General features: G+C 40.8%; 1 protein-coding gene across 1 annotated transcript in view; it reads right to left on the bottom strand.

The window, feature by feature from the left end:
• PLXNC1 (plexin C1) overlaps positions 1 to 17,423 on the bottom strand; it is a 152,375-nt gene that overhangs the window by 77,776 nt on the left and 57,176 nt on the right. The window contains exons 5-6 of the mRNA XM_032416709.1: positions 10,129 to 10,243; positions 2,336 to 2,489 (exon numbers count right to left, since the gene is read on the bottom strand). Coding sequence (XP_032272600.1) covers positions 2,336 to 2,489; positions 10,129 to 10,243 — 269 coding nt within the window. The remainder of the gene's footprint in view (positions 1 to 2,335; positions 2,490 to 10,128; positions 10,244 to 17,423) is intronic.

Genomic DNA, 17,423 nt, shown 5'->3' with positions numbered 1-17,423 from the left:
TGTCTTCCTTTTATGAGTTAATGGAGACAGAGGATGAGACTTTAAAAATGAAAGGCTTCACTTAGCCAAATAAGAAGTTGGCATAAGTTTGTTGGCACCCTTTACTTTTCTATAGTGAAATTTTATTAGTGTGTGATTCCCAAAGTCTGAGAACCCTTAACTTGAGATACTTCTCTACAGTGATAAAATTCATTCTGAAAGCCAGGATACCACATACAACTCTGCTCACATAAAGTGGTTACATACAAAAGGATAACCCTCAACTGTAAAGACAAGGAGGTCTGAGGGCTGGCGTGACCTCTCAGCAAGAGCATTGGCACAGCCGCTCGTAAATGTTAGGAGAACGGACATACGGACAGGAAGCCCAGAGAGACTCCCAGGGAAAGTACACTTCAGTGGAATCTACAATGTTCAGTGGTGAACACCAGGAAAAGTTGTACTTTTCTTCATGTCAGCCATGCACAAAACACTACTGGGAAATATCACAAGGAAACAAATATATTTGATCTCTGCTCTGGCAGCATTTACAGTGATTCTGCAAGAGATAAAATGGCTTAGGTGGAAAAACCCAACAATGACAGGACTCAAGGCAACAGCCCATGAGTGGTTTGAGTTCCATGCAGCACCTGGCTACACAGATGGGGGTGTCTGTGGGGACTGTGGGGGGTGCCCGAAGAGCTTGGACCGTTATGAAGGAAGTGATGCTTCCTCCACGGTTTCAAAGCAGAAGGGCAACAGGATTTGATGAAATGGGTGAGGGCATGGACAGAGGTTTGGCAATGACCACCGGCTGGCTGAATGCACGAGGTGGGATGGGAGTTTGTTTGCTGGCTCAGAATATGCAAGGCATTCCAAGAAAAGGGCAGGCAGAGGTCGGGTGCAACGGATGGAGGCTCTAAACGCGACCAAAGGGCTTTACAAGGTGATCTCAAATACTTGAAAAACAGATTTCATACATGAGTAAGATCTGCATTATAATGAGCAAATTAACTAGAAGCCCATCACAAAGGCTGCATAGGGTAAACAAAGAAAAGTGGAGAACAAATCATTTTCCAAGCTATTCGATCCCAAACAGTCACCAAGAGCCCAGTGGCTGAGAGGCATTTTTTAAGCTTGGGTCTCTGGCCTGGTGCTCTAAATTCCCTTTGGGGAGATTTGGGATGAACTGAGTAACACCAGTTCTCGCCACGAAACTCAGGTCCATCATGATTTTCCCCCTTTTTAGGAGGCCTGCACCAATCTTGTGACCCTACTTCTAGTCTTTCTCTCCCACAGGGATTCCTGAATCCTCAGTGCGTCCACCATAACTCATAACCATCCAGATTCTCTGGAATCTGCCTACTTCTTTCCATCCCTGTCTCTGCACCCGCTCTCACAGTCACCCCCCACCAGGATCACCCCAACAGCTTTCCTTCTATCTGATTTTTCACAGCTCACTCCTTTCCTTTTCTAGCCATCCTCCACCTGCAGCCGTTCATTCATTCATTCATTCATTCAACAAAAATTTATTGATTGTAAATGGCTCTTTACACCAGATACTCTGTGCCTTCTTTGGTATCTATTGCTTTCCATCTGTCCCTACCCCATTTGCCTGAACCATATAGAACCTCTTATGGCTTTTCAAACAAAGCTTTTTTCTCTCTTTCTAGCCATCACACTAGTTGGTCTCTGCCTGGACTGCTCCTCCCCCTTTTCTTTGGCTCCACTCTATTCATCTTCTAGGAAGTTTTCCTTGTCCCCTCAGCCACCTCCCAGGTTCGGTTAGGTGCCCCTTTCCTCTACTTCCCATGGCTCTCTATGCATTTACATGCTTCATTGTAACAAGTCATCTACTTGTCTCTACCCCAAGAAGCTATAAATACTGCGAGCAAGAACCAGGTCTGTCTTTTTTGGTCACTGTATCCCTAGCACCCAGCACAGTGCCCAACACATAGTAGATATTCAATAAACACTTCCTTTCTGAATGAATGCAATGATCTTAAGATGATAGAACATTAGCTGTTCTATTTTCTCATCTCATTCTCATCAAGGGCATTCCCAGCTTTTCTGATCTCTGAATTATCTGAACCCTTTGGGTAGGGGAAGTCCAATGATCTCTAGCTTTACCCCACTGTCGTCTCGAGCATCCCCTCCTCTGTCATTCTCCACTCACACGTAAGAGTGGGATGCCGGAGTCCTGGGAGGAGGGAGAGCAGGAGGTAGGCAGAGACTGAATCTATAGGGTGGGACTACACAGACTCCCTCACATTCAACTCGCTTCCTGGGCCATCTGGACTCAGGAGGTTCTCCTGCCTTCTTCACTTTCAAACAAAAAACTAGCAAAGAGTCCGCCTACCTTTGTAGGTCGCTCTGGTGGGGATGCTGCACGCGCAGGTCTGGCCTGGCGGACTTCTACCCCTGCAGAGCTGCCTGCCTGTGTCCAGGTTCTTCACCACACACTCCCACTCCGAGCGTCTGGGAGGGAAGCTTCCCACCACAGTGACTGTAGTCTGTGTGGGGAAGAAGAAGATTCAGGAACCACATCATTGTTTTGGTACCCTCTCCATCCATCCTCGAGCCTTAAGTGAACTCACCCTTTGACATGCCAGAGAAGGAGAACTTCTCAGACTGCTGATGTAAAGAAAGAGATGTTTTGACTACTTGATTTGCCCTTTTGTGAATCACATATTCATATTCTTGGACCATTTTTCTGCTCTGTATTTTTCTTATCAGTTTTTAAGAGCGCTCTGTATAGATATTAATCCTTATCTGTCATATCTCTGACACATATTTTCTCCTAATCTGTTTGTCTTGCAACTTGTATGTGTGGTATCTTTTACCCCACACAATGTGTTTTTATGTCGTCATGTTTTTGCATTGGTTATAAAGTTATTCCCAAACTTTAGCTTATAGACAAATACAAAATTGTGATCTTTGTTTTGTTTTTTAAACTTCTATCTGTAATCTATCTGGAATTTATATTTATGTATAAGGGTCCAACTTTATTTTTATCCAGATGACTAATCAGCTATGTCATAACCATTTACTTAAAAAATACCTTCCTTTTCCCACTGAACTGAAATACCGCTTTTGTCATATATTAAGTTACCATGTATCTGGAATCTAAGTCTGAATTCTGCTCTGTTCCAATTATCTATTGATTTACTTCTATTCCAATGTCAAGCTTTTACTACTGTGATTTTAAATATATTTAACATCTGAAAAGGCAAACTCTATCTTTATTTTCATAATCTTCTTAGCATCTCCTAGACATTGCTCTTCCATATAAATTTTAAGATTATCTTACCCAAATGGGGTGAGGAGACCATGAGTTTAATTCCAATTGTATTAAATACATGCATTAGTTTTAGGAGATCTTATATATTTGTGATATTAAGTATTCCCATCCAAACACATGATTTTTTTTTTTTCATTTGTTTCTGTTTGGGCCGGGGTTTATTTAAGAAGACGTACGTTCACTTCCCGGGTGCTAAGATACATTTTTCATTTCTTTATTTCTTACTGGTACTGTTATTATAGTTTTAAAGAAGGTGACCTATGAAGTCTACTTAAAATTAAGGTTTTGTTTGTGGGCAAACATTTGATCGGAGTTTTGGAGTGGGAGGCTGTGTGTGTACACGAATGGACACCAAGAGAAAATCTTGAAGTCTCCCCTAAAGCAACTTTTTCCCAAATGAATTATCTAAAGAAACAAGGCAGCCAGTTCTCAGGTTGAAAGAGGGAAATTATCCCACCACAAAAAAGGAAATGCAATGTGATGGGATAGAGGTGTTAGCTAATGTTACGGTGGTAATCATATGGCAATATATCAATGTATCAAACCAACCCATTGTGCATCTTAAACTTACACAATGTTCGATGTGATTGTATTTCAGTTAAAAAAAAAAAAGAAAATGAAGGTTAGAAAAAAAAGGAAACTAAAAGAATTAATATGCCAATGGTCGACCCCTTTGGCGGCAGGTGCACAAAGGGTATCTGGTGGGAAGGTGGGCTAAGCATTAGGAAGATGGGAGCAGAGGAAGTGGTAACCTGCCAACTATGATGAAGAGCTATAGTCCCAGACAACCTGGGAGGTGTCCATCTTCTATTATACATCTGACTTTAACCCAGACTTTTCAAATGGCCAGCCTCAAACTCTGTTGTCTCTTGTCCTCAAATCAGCTTGCTATGTCTAATCTAGTCCTGGGGTCAGTTCCATCTTTCCATTTTCAAAACATTCTGTTTCTCAGCCATAAATCTTGCCGGAGAAGGCAAGTTCTTATAATCCAGCTTTAACTGGACTGAAGTCCAACCATCTGTAGCAGACTTGAGCATAGCAACGAAGCCCAAACTGCTCCCACTAACTCACCTCCAACAAATGGCTGAGCTCTCATTCACACTGCCTTCTCTGACCCAGCACTTATAACTGCACATACATCTCAGCACGTGATCACATATTACCCTGTGTACATTCAGGTCTTAAATTTATTTCATTACTCAAACACTACAACAACAGAATCAGAAATTTTTTTTGAAATCCTTTTTTCACCAGTTTTAAATTTTCCACATTTCCTTCCAGTTCTCACATAGCTTTTACATAACTGTAATCATTGCATTTATTTGTTCCCTATTTATCAAGCCCTTAACATGTGCCGAGTGCTGTGCAAGGTGTTAAATGCTTTAGTGAACCAAATAGCTATGGTCCCTGCCCTCAAAGAGCTTATAGTCTAGCAGAAACATGGGGATGTCACCTTTTGGAAACTAGAGGCCATACAGTATGAAGAGATCTTCAAGAGGGGATAGAAGCCTGGACTAGGATGGTACAGTAGAGACAGAAAGAACTGACAGATTCAGGATACCCTTTAGAAGTAGCATGGGGTGAGACCAGAAGTAGGGCATGTGGATATGGAGAATTTTGGTAAGAAAAACGGATGGATGGAAGTACCGTCTACTGAAATGTGACACACAGAGGGAGAGGTAGACTTTGGGTGGAAAAATGCAAGATTTCAATTTTGGTTGTGTTTAGTTCAAGATACTTGTGTAATAATCAAGAGATAGGTCAAGTTAGATATGGGCCTGGAACTCAGAGGAGCAATCTGGGCTAGAGATAAAGGAGATATGAGCACAGAGATGAGATATAAAAACAAGGGAGTAGATAAGATGGTCTATAGACAAACTAGAGAGCTAAAGACAAGAAGAGCCTAAACTGGGTCTAAAACAACTCCAGCATTTAGAGTCAGGGAGAGATGAAGCCAGCAAGGGAGGCTGAGGCATGGCCAGAGAGAAGGAAATAAGCATGGACAGGGTGTGCCAAGGGAGGGAGGGCGACGGGAGAGGGGGTTTCAAGAACGCAGACAACAGACCAAGTAAGAGGAGGACTTATAGTGTCTGCTGGAATGGATACGAGGAGTTTGCTAGTGACCTCAGCAAGAACAGTTACAGGGGAACCCCGGGGCAGAAGCCAGGCTGGAGTTGATCTGAAAATAGCAAGTTCTTTCAAGTGCAGTGGAAGGAGAGTGTAGCCAGGGAGCTGAAGGTATTTTTGTGTGGGTATGAGTTCCATGCAAGTATAGATAAAAAGCTGACGCCTTGGCTTAATAAACCCAACCTGGGAATCCTTACCAGGTTCTTCAACTTAGAATATAGTTCCTTCTCCAACTAAGCTGGATAGAGAGGGAGTGAAGACACAAAGACTCAGATGAGATAGAAAGTTTGAGTGTCAATTAGTCAGTCATGTCCACGGCGCCAGAGAGCTTGCTGCATAACATTCTAGCAGGTAGCAGACCTTATTTTACTTAACCATTCTGCTTATTGCCAAATAGTTTTTTTTTTTTTTTAAAGATTTTATTTATTTATTTGAGAGAGAGAATGAAAGAGAGAGAGCACAAGAGCGGGGAGGGTCAGAGGGAGAAGCAGACTCCCCGCTGAGCAGGGAGCCCGATGCGGGACTCGATCCCGGGACTCCAGGATCATGACCTGAGCCGAAGGCAGTCGCTTAACCAACTGAGCCACCCAGGCGCCCGCCAAACAGTTTTTTTATTTCTAGGTTTCTCAGTCTACAAAGCTACTGAAGTGGCATCTGCATGCTTACAGTTTTGCTTCTTTCAAGTTACTTCTTCAGAATTCAAAGCCTGGAATTAGTGTTTCAGGTAGAATGAATTTACTTATGACTTTCGAAACAGAACATCAAATCGCTCTCCAAAAAGGCTGTGCTAATTGGCATTGCCAATGCCAGGTGTTAGCATATTCTTTTCACTTTAATTTGTATTTATTAGATAATTAGTGAAATGAACATATTCCACTAACTATGTCTAACTCTCTAAACCTCCTCTTGTGAGGATGTATGCTTTTGCCCACTCTTTGGTGTCCTGGTATTTTTCTTTTCAATTTCTCCTGGTTTTAATATCTTGCAATGAATATCTTGCCTGTTGCAAATGTTTTCCTGAATTGTGCTGTAGTTATCTTTTTTGTTGTATATTTTTAAATGTCAAGTATATGAATATTTTTCTTTTGTTATTACATACTACATTGGTTCAGAGCTAAGAAAATTATATTTCCAATTATCTGGTACCTATTTCTATTTTCTGTTTTTACGTGTTAGCTTTTTATTATTTCTTAATCAGCTTAAATTTTTATATTTAATGTAAAATGTGAATTAAGTTATGTTTCCATATTGTAAGTCTGTTATCTCAGCACCTTTTATGAAATAATTTTGTTTCCTCTTATTCTATGATATCTGATCTTTACAATTTTTACATTTATTTCTGAGCTTTCTAGCCTATTTCCACGATCTACGTTCTTACTTTTAAACAGAATCATGGATTGAGTTATTGTCACTATCTACAAGTTTATAATCATATGGAAATGGTCTAGCTTAAATACATTTCTGTTTTTTTCAAAATACATTTTGGATATTCTTGACCAGTTCATATTATTCCAGCTGATTTTAAATTACTTTTAAGAAAAAGTCTATTCAAATCTTCACTGGGATGACATGCAATCTAGAAAATAGGTTGAGGAAGAAATGACATTTTTATGGTATCTTCCTGCCCAGAAATGTAGTATGTATCTGGATATATTCAAGATGTTTTTCCTATCTTCCAAGAAAATACTTTGTGTGTTTTTATTTTTATTTTTATTTTTATTTATGCTTATGTTTCTAATTGGTAAGGTTTCCCTATCATGAGTTATAAACAGCCTCAATAGACCACTGCCCCACTAATTACTGTTAGAAAGAATTGCTTAAAGCAAGCTATTGCATAGCCCAAATTACTATTTGTGGTAGCTGTCTTCAACATGTATCTTCTAGTAAAAGTGATTTTAAAATATAGGGTATACACCTCACCCTTTAAGTTTATGCCTGAGTGTTTGGTTGTTTTTAATGAATGGGATCTTTTATTAATTGACCTTAACTCCTTTACCTCACCTAACGTTATTGATACTTGAATGTTTACTGAACATTTAGCACTTTTACTTCTAATTTGAATAGTTTTAAAAGCTAATATATTTAGATTTGGAAGATACACAACCACTTAAGATGAGCAAATAGTGATATTTTTTAATCTATTCCTTTCCCATAGTTATTTATATTACTTGTCTCTTGTATTACTGCACTAGACACAACTTTAAAAACAATGCTGGTTGTACCAGTGATGGTGGAATTCCTTGTTTTCATTCTGATTTGTAAAAGAATGTTTCTAGTGTCTCTGCCTTAAGAGTTCTGCTGTTTGTAGGAAATACTTCTATTTCTGTCTTTTCTGTTTTTATCAGTATTAGCCATTTTCACTGATTGTTACAATCTCTTTATAAGTATACAAACAATTTTGCATAATGCAAAAATGGGATGTCACACATCCTTTTTTTGTGTTTGTGTATATGAGAATTTCATTTTTCTTCTTTTTTTTTCCTACTTGTCTCAGCCTTCCCTCTCACCACATCATCAGTCACACCATCAGGAGAGCCCATGTTTACGACCTAGTAAGAATTCTCTCATATTTTTCTTCATGCGCAAATAATTATATAGAGACATAAACATATACAGTAGATCATGCTATATCAATAGCATATCATATATGCTATATATATCAATAGCATATATTGAGTTTTCGATCAATACAAGATCATGCTACACATACTTTTCTGCATCTTGCTGTTTTTGCTCAACAAAACCTCACGAAATCCCTCCAAGCCAACTGGAATTGCTCCAATTATTTCTTGTTAATGCCGATTCTGTAATGAGGATGAGGATATACAATCTTCTAATTGTTTTGTGTAAAGAGATGATGATTCTTGGAAGCAGAGGCTCTGCATTATATCAGGGTCTTTCTGTACTCAGAAAGTTACTAGAATGTTACTAGGCATATGACGGGCAGGTAGCCAACACTCTTTGACCCGAGCTATAGACTACCATCTCTGTAGATCAGGGTCAGGTATTATTTAAATCAACAAAGATCTGGAACTTTCAGGTAAGTCACAGATGACCATAAGAATAGGAAATATTTTGAAACAATATGACTAAGAGATGGCATCACATGTTTTATCAACGTTATTAAAATAATCAGTCTAAAGTTGGTTTCAGAGATTACTAAATTCTTATCTCCTTTACCTTGAGAGTGATGGTAGCTGGAGAGCGAGGTAATGGTTGTGTGGGAAGGTTCTACAGGGATTTGGGTAAACCACAGTGGGACTCAGGGTAGAGAAGAAAGCACTAGTGGTTGTTTGGGGGTAAATATTTTTTTGCAACGTTCCAAACTAGATAGAAATGGTGATTAATTTATACAAGTGAACCCAAAGATTGGTAAGCAAATTGTGTAGACAGCATCTTTTATATAATGAACAAGTTACTTTCTCTTACTACATTTAGCTGAAGTATCACCCTTAAAATTTTCAAAATGATTAAAAAAAATCTTGGGTAATCTTAACCATTTATCAGAGTCCTGGGTATATTCAAACATCATGGTATTTCTTTTTTATCATTCTCTATCAGCACCAAAGTTAGCTATTTTTCAGACTGATAAGAGAAAAATTTGACCACACCTATGCTGAGATACCTAAGCATCTTCTTCACACATTTTTTTCACTCTGACTCAGGGCTGGTGGAGGTTTGGATGAAGGCTTTGAAAGTCCTTTCTTCACCGCCCCCCCCCCCCAACCTGCTGGAAGACAATAGAAAGTGACAACAGCCAAATAACTTTAAATCCTTAAGTTCTGATCAGTTATGACTTGAAAGCTTTATTCTTTTATTATTTATCACTCATTAAATGCTCTGGCTCTCCTTTATTAAATGTTAAATCATCTTAAGTGGTATGGTTCTTGCTATTTGAAATGGTAAAGTGTACAGGAAAAGAGAAAGTGGCCCATTTCCTTGTTAATGTGGCATTCAAATAAAATAGAGTGAGCTCAACAGACAGGTCAACTGGCTGCTGATGGGGATTCTGTACAATTATTCATAACACAAGAACTATAATTAGGGAGAAAATGTCTCTGAGATTACAAGGCAGGAATTCCATATTCCCATGGGGTATGGATGGTGTGTGAATCAGAAGATGCTCCAATCATATGCTGCTCATCGTGTCCTCTCTCTCAACCAGTGATAGGGCTGAAGAGCTACCCATGGTGGTACGGCCATAACAAGAGCCCCCTGGCTTGCCAAGGAACCCCACTCGTGATAGTCACTGCCTGTAGTGGTTTCTTGCCCCCTCTCCCAGTACTGCTTAAAGCCATGTATATAAGAAAGTTATCAGGAGAAGCCTGCACAAATTAGGGAAACGACCCTAAAATAAAATTCTACACTGAAGTCACATTTAAGGAATCTTGTTGACCATGAATCTGAACTTTTTTCTTCCTTTTTTTTATCAATACATTTTCCTACTACATTAATAGTCCATTTTTTTCTTTAAATTCAATGAACGAGGTCTACGAGATGACAAACTCCACGAGGGCAGGCTCGCCGTATGTCTTGTTCTCTGCTATTTCCCTAGTGTCTCGTAGAGTGTATGGCATCTGCCAGCACTCAATATCAGTAACTAAATGAATGGACTCTCCTAACTAAGCTTCTTTAATGCTAGTAGATATTTCACACACAGAAGGAAGTTAGCATCAGTTGTGCAAAATGAGACATTAGAGACAAATTAAAATCTTTCCTCTTACCTTATCTTTACTGCTTCGAAATAGGTTAATTTGAGGGCACTTTTTGGCTCCCGATGAAATATCCAGCCAGTTTTCATAGTTCTCTGGATGTACACAATCTTCTTTAAATGTACACCTATCAAAAAATGGAAAAGGCAACAAAACAGCAACCCCACACATGCATTAGTTAAAACTTCTCACACTTGGCTTGAGTACAGAATGCCAGGCTTTGGGCAGAGGGTTATTGATTTTGAGCGAGAATGGGAACGTGATGCTAAAACCATGAAAAGCAACAGGACAACAGCAGGGCGTTTTTTCCATCATGTCTACGAGCAGAAAACAAATGTAGACAACACGCTGAACTTCGGCTCCCGTGGCCTCTCTCAGGATGACGTCGCCAAATACATCCAAAGCACATCCTCTAGTGGATTCTAAAATTAAAGAGCTCCCTTTGAGAAAAACCTGGTGCAAAGGACAGCCCAAGAAAGGGTTTACATACTGTATAAATTTTAGGTTTGTGGTTCATTCCCAGAATATCAACCTACTGTGGAAATCTTTTTGTTATTAAGAAAAAAATAAAGCTGTCTTGTGCTTTGTAGTCTGATAATTAAATATAAATATTTCAAGGGCAGAGTCTTCCCAAGAATGTGATAAGCCATTCCATAACCATCTGCTACATAACATTTATTTAGACAGACACCCAATTATATCAAAAGATATGGGTGCAACACTTTCCAGGGCCACCTTCCCAAGTCTGTCAGCACAGAAGATGTCCCGAATAAATCTTAAGCTGTGGCTGGGGCCAATTCCTCTAGTAAACATGACCAGGAGCTAAAGGGGGAGAGCACTCCTCTGCTGGATGTCTCGGCCACTCTAGGTCACGCTAGCTTGGGAACTCCTGCCTCCCCGGAAGGGCCAGCAGACCGACAAAAAGAATGAACAGCAAGGGCCATGGTATTCTCAAAGATGTTGAACTCCACAAACATTCCACTGAATGATATCAAGAAGAGACCAAAACATCCCTGTTACCTATGCCTCCTCAAGGCCTGAGGTTAAAATGGAGGGGTAGAGGAGAACCAGTGACAGTAAGTTTGAAAAGAAGTGGAAAATTCATGAATCACAAGATTGAAAAGCAACAAAGTGATAAAGGCATTCGTCTGTGGGGAGTCCCTCAAAAGGTCAGAGTGGGGCGGGATGTGGTCCCCGAAAGAGTATCTGACTTCACAAACATTTTTACTTCCTCTTCTTCCTCTTCTCTCCTTTTTTCAATTTGTAAGAATGTAGGCCCCAAGCCTTCATTTTTGAGCTCTGTGCTAATTTGAATATGACCAAAATAGAACAGGAAGCTGGTGAGTTTCATTAAACATCATCCTCCGGCACAGTGCTTTGAGCAAGTGTTGGGGAACCCTGTTTGCTGGGAGCACATCTGTGTCCAAACTCCCCTACATCTGTGTGGGCTCCTTCTCCAACGTCCTGACCGTTGGGATTTTCATCAGCAGTTTTCCAAAGCCATCAATTCATCCGACCCTTGATGGCTAGCTCGTCCGTCACGGACATTAAGTTCAAATTAAACCGCCTTTCGGTGTCAGGAAGAGTCGGCCACAGAGGGATGAGTGCGGCTGGATTGAAAAACAGGATGACGAAGTTGGTTCCTTATTCTGGATTTGAAAGAGATTACAACTGTCAAAACTACCGGCCTCTCTTGGGCACTCTGGTTTGAATAAGATGCTCCCTCTATTTGAAAAACAAAACAACAACAACAACAAAGCCAGTTCTAGAGCGAATGGAGTACAAATATTGTCGTAGGCTCCTAATGCTGCCTGGAAGTCAAGGCCTAAGGCTGCCAAAAAAACAAGTGTAAAATATTTCACACAAATACTGCTGCAATTTGCCAATTTGTAGGCAGAACACAGTAGCGCCACCGAGTTATCACCCCCTTTGCTGAACTCCTATAGCTTTTCTTGTCGGAACCACACATTTTGGTATTTAATCATATGCTGTGTTGAATTACAACTTAACTGTTTCATATGTCGGTGTCATTTCTCCCCCACCCAAGGAAGCTCTAAGCTCCTCAAAGGAAGGGAGAATGTCTTTAAGATTTCTTCAGCAAATCTCTCAGTGTCTGGCAGCATGATAGGCGAATACTAGGGTTTCAATAAATATTTTTGAATGGATGGATGAAATATGAAATCTCTGTAGGTCCTTTCTGTGGGTGATTTTTCTTTCTAAAGTTTTCTTCTAATGTATGTCTAATTCCTACTTATGATAAAGAGACTGTTTTTAATGTAAGCTAAAAGTTCAAATCTGGGGCCAGAGAGGGAGCCAATTAGAAGTTTTCAGTTTATCTTTTAGGGAAAAAAAAAAAGAAAACATATCTAGCGAACCTTTTACTTCCTATTTTGTACAAGGTAGAAACAAAATCTAACCATGTTAAGCAACTAAACATAAATTTCTTCCTTCTAAAACACCTCTGAAATTTCTGAACTCCCATTTCTTGCTTTTCACCAGTAAAAATAATTAATTTAAAAAAATAAAACAGCAAACCTTGACATCAAGAATGTGCAACCAGATGGTCAACCAACAACAGCATCTTATTACTTCTCCAATATTGCAGATTATAAAGTCTTCATGACAGCATGTTACCCACACATTCAAATTTCCTAAGGAGGGGGAGCAGATCTTAGAGCCCCCACATTTTAGTAAAATAAAAGCAGTTATTTCGAAATTATCCCTTCCGAAAGCTATCGTTCTTACTCCTATGTATCACAAAATCAATGGTCAGGTGGCATAGACACTTAAACCTTTGTCCAAATGAAATTAAAATCTCATGGTCGGACACAACTCTCAGTGAGGCTGATCCTCAGTGAGGTGCTCTCAGGTAGGCTGATCTCTTAAGTGGCTTCATTTCAATTTCTTCAGGCCACAGATAAGAGGAAAATTGGATTCGGATTAGAATGAGCACATTCTGGAGAGAACAGCAAGCGATAGATTTGCTTCCCTTCCTCTGTGATACGGCTACGACCCCATCCTCTACTGACGGTCTACCCAAAAGCCCTAAGACGTCCAATCACTATTTTCTTTTTCCAAGTCCTTATTTCCAGCTGATCTCATGCCTACACCATAAGGCCAATATGTAGGCACTCGCCTATTTGCAAATCAGGAAATAGAACCTGCTCAAATGCAAAGAAAAGACTGTCTGAAGAACCACAAACCCAAACCAAAAATAAAACAAAAAACAAAAAACAAAACCATTTTCCTTAGGTGAAAAACACAGTATGTGGAAATACTTTAGTGAAAAAAACTAGTTAAGAAGGCTTGTTCTTATTAGTTTCTATGAAATCTGCTGTAAAGCCTAATCTATTCAAAACAATAACAGACTTTGATGTTGTCCACTCAACTATGTAAGTACATGGACCACCCCCTCGCCCCACCCCCAGCTCACAAAAAAGTATGTTCAAAACCTATCCAGGCTTGAACTCTTGAACAGAAAGGTTCCAGGCCCTTGTTTCTAAGTTTGCTGTTTGGAGTTCAGAAAGTATTTTCACAGTATGGGTTTGCTTCCCGAGTTCATGGAAATCTGGCTAAACCCAAATATCCCCGAATAACTAGCTCAGCATGCACCTGCAAGGAGGGAGCACTGGCCCATCCCAGGCCCTGGTCTGCGTGCTTACAGGTGGCACTCCCACGTTAGTCCTCCCAACCACCTCATTCTATAGGCACGAAACAGAGGCTCAGAGAAGTGCAATAACATGCCAACGTCACGCAGCCACAAGTGACAGAAGTCTGCCTCCAGAGCCACCCACTTGGCCACCCTGCTGCACGGCCTCCTATGAACCCTAACTACCCACTTAATAAGGTGTGAAAGGGTGAAGACATTCAGGGTTCCTCCTGGCTTCCTGGGGCCCCAACAGGGGTTGGGGAGGGTGGGGCTGGGCCAGGATGAGCACCCCAGGGACAGAGTCTCTCGAGGTTGAAAGGACAGCAAGGACTTGAGGGGGAGGGGGGATTCTGAGAGGCCTCTGATTTTCAACCATCACTAGCCCTGAATACAAAACATCCGTCTACAGGTTAAAATCCCAGGAGGTTCCCAATTCACAAACCTATTATGCACCCCCCAATTTGCTTGCTACCCATCTGTTTGTAATATGGAATACACTTTTCTCCCCATAGAAATAATGTTATGAACAGTGATTAGGTCTCCAGTTTAGCCCACAAAACCTATTTATCCGTAATGTAACTTCAATGCTATATATTTGCAATAAAGAGTAGCAAGAAACAATGAGATTGCAGCCATTTGCATTATATAGCAGTTTTTCTTCTATTTTACTTATTTGTGTTTCTGTTCAGCTGGTAGTCTGGGAACAGTGCCCAGCTGGATCGACTTTTAAATTTATTACTACACTATTATATTTATACATTATTTCTGGTTTTTTAATGGGCAGGATTTAAATTATTAATTGTTTTCATGCCAACATAAGGAACAGGGAGACCGACCTCTGAAAAGGAGCTGAAGTTCCCAGGCAGGTAAAATGCCTGTGGGCTGGGCTAGGGGACCTTGGAATCTGACTCTATTAGGCCAGGATCTCTCTCTTTTTTTTTTTCTTGTTCAGTGAGACTTTATTGGTCCTTAGCATGACATCTCAGTTACCAAGGTAAATTTCACATACACAACTGCAGGTAAAAACATGTAAAATAATATAAAAATAAATTGAAGGCTACTTTTATATATTTACTGAATTAAGTAGTGCAATAAATACTACAATAAGCAAAAAGCTTCAATCCCACAATTCAGTGTCACCGAAGTTAGAGTAGTGTTCGTAAATATGAGTTTTAAAATTTAAGTGACAGATATTAAAGCACTGAAAAACTAGGATAAAAGTGAATTTTGGCACGTAAGTGAGCTCTTCTGTCATTAGTATTTGACAACCTGGGACAATGGAAGCCCTTTCTCACCTACTTCTTGAGGTATGACTTATCCACCTAGGTCAGCAACATGCTGGAATACTTAAGTTTACAATCTTTGAGTTAACTTTTCCCTTTTGAGAAGCCCAAAGAGCAACTCAGTGCTTATTACTGTGCAAAAATTGTCCAAAATCCTAACAGAATTTAGGAGGGAAGTTTTTCTTGTGCCCCACAGGGCCCAGTGTCCTGGCCTGAGGTCAGAGAGGCCCCTAGGCTCAGATGGGGCCAACTGGACTCCTTGCCGGGAGCCCCTCCTTAGGGTGATCTCTTTTCTCTGATTTTGGCCTCCTTCCAACTAAAAAAAGAAAAAAAAAATCCCACATCAACATGTAAACTAACCCGTAACTTCAGTGACTTCAACATTATCACACTCACTCTGGCTGATCTAAAACGGAAGCTGCTAATAGGAACGTTGGCAAAAAGCACGTAAGCCCCTGGAGGACTTCTGCCTGTCCCTAAGGAACCTACTACACCTGATGTCTCTGCTGGATCCCTGGCACCCACTCCGAAGGTCAAAATCTACAACGCGGTGTCATGGCCCTTCCTCTGGAGACAGCCTAGGACTCCGTCCTGCCACCTGCAGCGCCCAGGGGAATCGAGTAGACCTCAAGCTTCACACTCAGAACCCACAGGCGCCTGGCAGGTTCCAGAAGGGGCAGTGCAGGGGGAGGAGGCATCCTCCCTGCCTCCATCCTCAAAAAGCCCATTTACTCAAACTTGAAATAGAAACTCTGAGCTCAGAAATAAAACTTCTACTTCCTGCCACTCGAATTTCATCAGCATCCCCTAATCTAATTGTTCACCAAGAGCAGATAGTCCCTGAAGGAAACTGATAACTAAATATCAGGTAATTGGCTTGAACATGGGGTCGGTGTGACCTATTCCAAAGATTCTATACTGATATAATATCAGAAAACTTTTAACAAGGAAACGATCCAGCCTCTCTCTCAGGGAACAGGAGGCTGTGTCCATACCGGGGGGAAAGGTTTCACTGTAAGAGCATCCCAAGGTCTTCTGCTAAGGGATTTCAAGCAAATGCCTGCATTTTTAGGAAAGGGCGGGGCGGCTTTTATTGACATTGTCAGTCCAAGAGATGAAGAAACCAAACTCGACCGAATAGAAGAGAATAGGATGCCCCTATGGCAAACTACACCCTGAATCCAAGGGCTCCGGGGTCAGGAAGGGGGGATGCCAAAATACCAGATCAAAATAACATGCTAGGGAAGCTGAAAAATTGGACCTTCGTCACTGGAGCCAAAAGTCAATCTACGTGACAAAATTATGCCAATTCCAGAGGCAATTTAGAGGACTTTTTTTTTTTTTTAAATGAAACCATCTCACATGCCAGGGCCACCTTCTTTCACATGATGAGATTCATTTGTTCTTCATAACAAACCTATGAAGTAAGAATGATCGTTGTCTCTGCTTTACAGATGGGGGAAACTGATGTGGGGAAAGGTACCATATCGCTTTCCCAAGGTCACAGAGTTAGCAAGTGGAGGGCCTGGGACACAAAAACCAGGCAGTGTAGCTCACATTTCTGCATCTCTATGGCCTCACATAAAAGCTAACGCTTACTGAGCCCTTCCCACAGGCCAGCCACTGCTCCTCGGGCTTTCTGGAAATTAACTCATTGATCCTCACAACCACCTCAGGAAATAGACATTATTATTATTGGCTCCACTGCAAGGATGAGGAAACTGTGAGGCAGAGCGATCAGGTGGCACAGCGTGAACCTCGGCGGTCTTTACTCCCGTGCCAAATTCCTCAAAGTTTCCAAAGGCTTGCCAGGAGAGCGGCATCACAAATGCCAAGATAAAAGTCAACAGGTCCTCCCTGAGCATGGCTCATATAGGAAAATATAGGTTTTAGTCACTTCTCAGAAAACAACAGTGTTCTTTGGGTTTTTTTTGGGGGGGGGGTGTTAGTGTTTTGTTTTTTTTTTTTTTTTTAAATTTTTTATTGTTATGTTAATCCCCATACATTACATCATTAGTTTTAGATATAGTGTTCCATGATTCATTGTTTGTGCATAACACCCAGTGCTCCATGCAGAACGTGCCCTCCTCAATACCCATCACCAGGCTAACCCATCCTCCCAACCCCCTCCCCTCTAGAACCCTCAGTTTGTTTTTCAGAGTCCATCATCTCTCATGGTTCTTCTCCCCCTCCGATTTCCCCCCCTTCATTCTTCCCCTCCTGCTACATTCTTTTTCTTCTTTTTTTCTTTCTTAACATATATTGCATTATTTGTTTCAGAGGTACAGATCTGAGATTCAACAGTCCTGCACAATTCACAGCGCTTACCAGAACACATACCCTCCCCAGTGTCCATCACCCAGTCACCCCAGCCC

This window comes from Phoca vitulina, unplaced genomic scaffold (assembly GCF_004348235.1).
Source record: "Phoca vitulina isolate PV1807 unplaced genomic scaffold, GSC_HSeal_1.0 scaffold19, whole genome shotgun sequence".
In the NCBI taxonomy this organism is placed as follows: Eukaryota; Metazoa; Chordata; class Mammalia; order Carnivora; family Phocidae; genus Phoca; species Phoca vitulina.
This window is presented reverse-complemented; position numbering and strand designations above follow the sequence as displayed.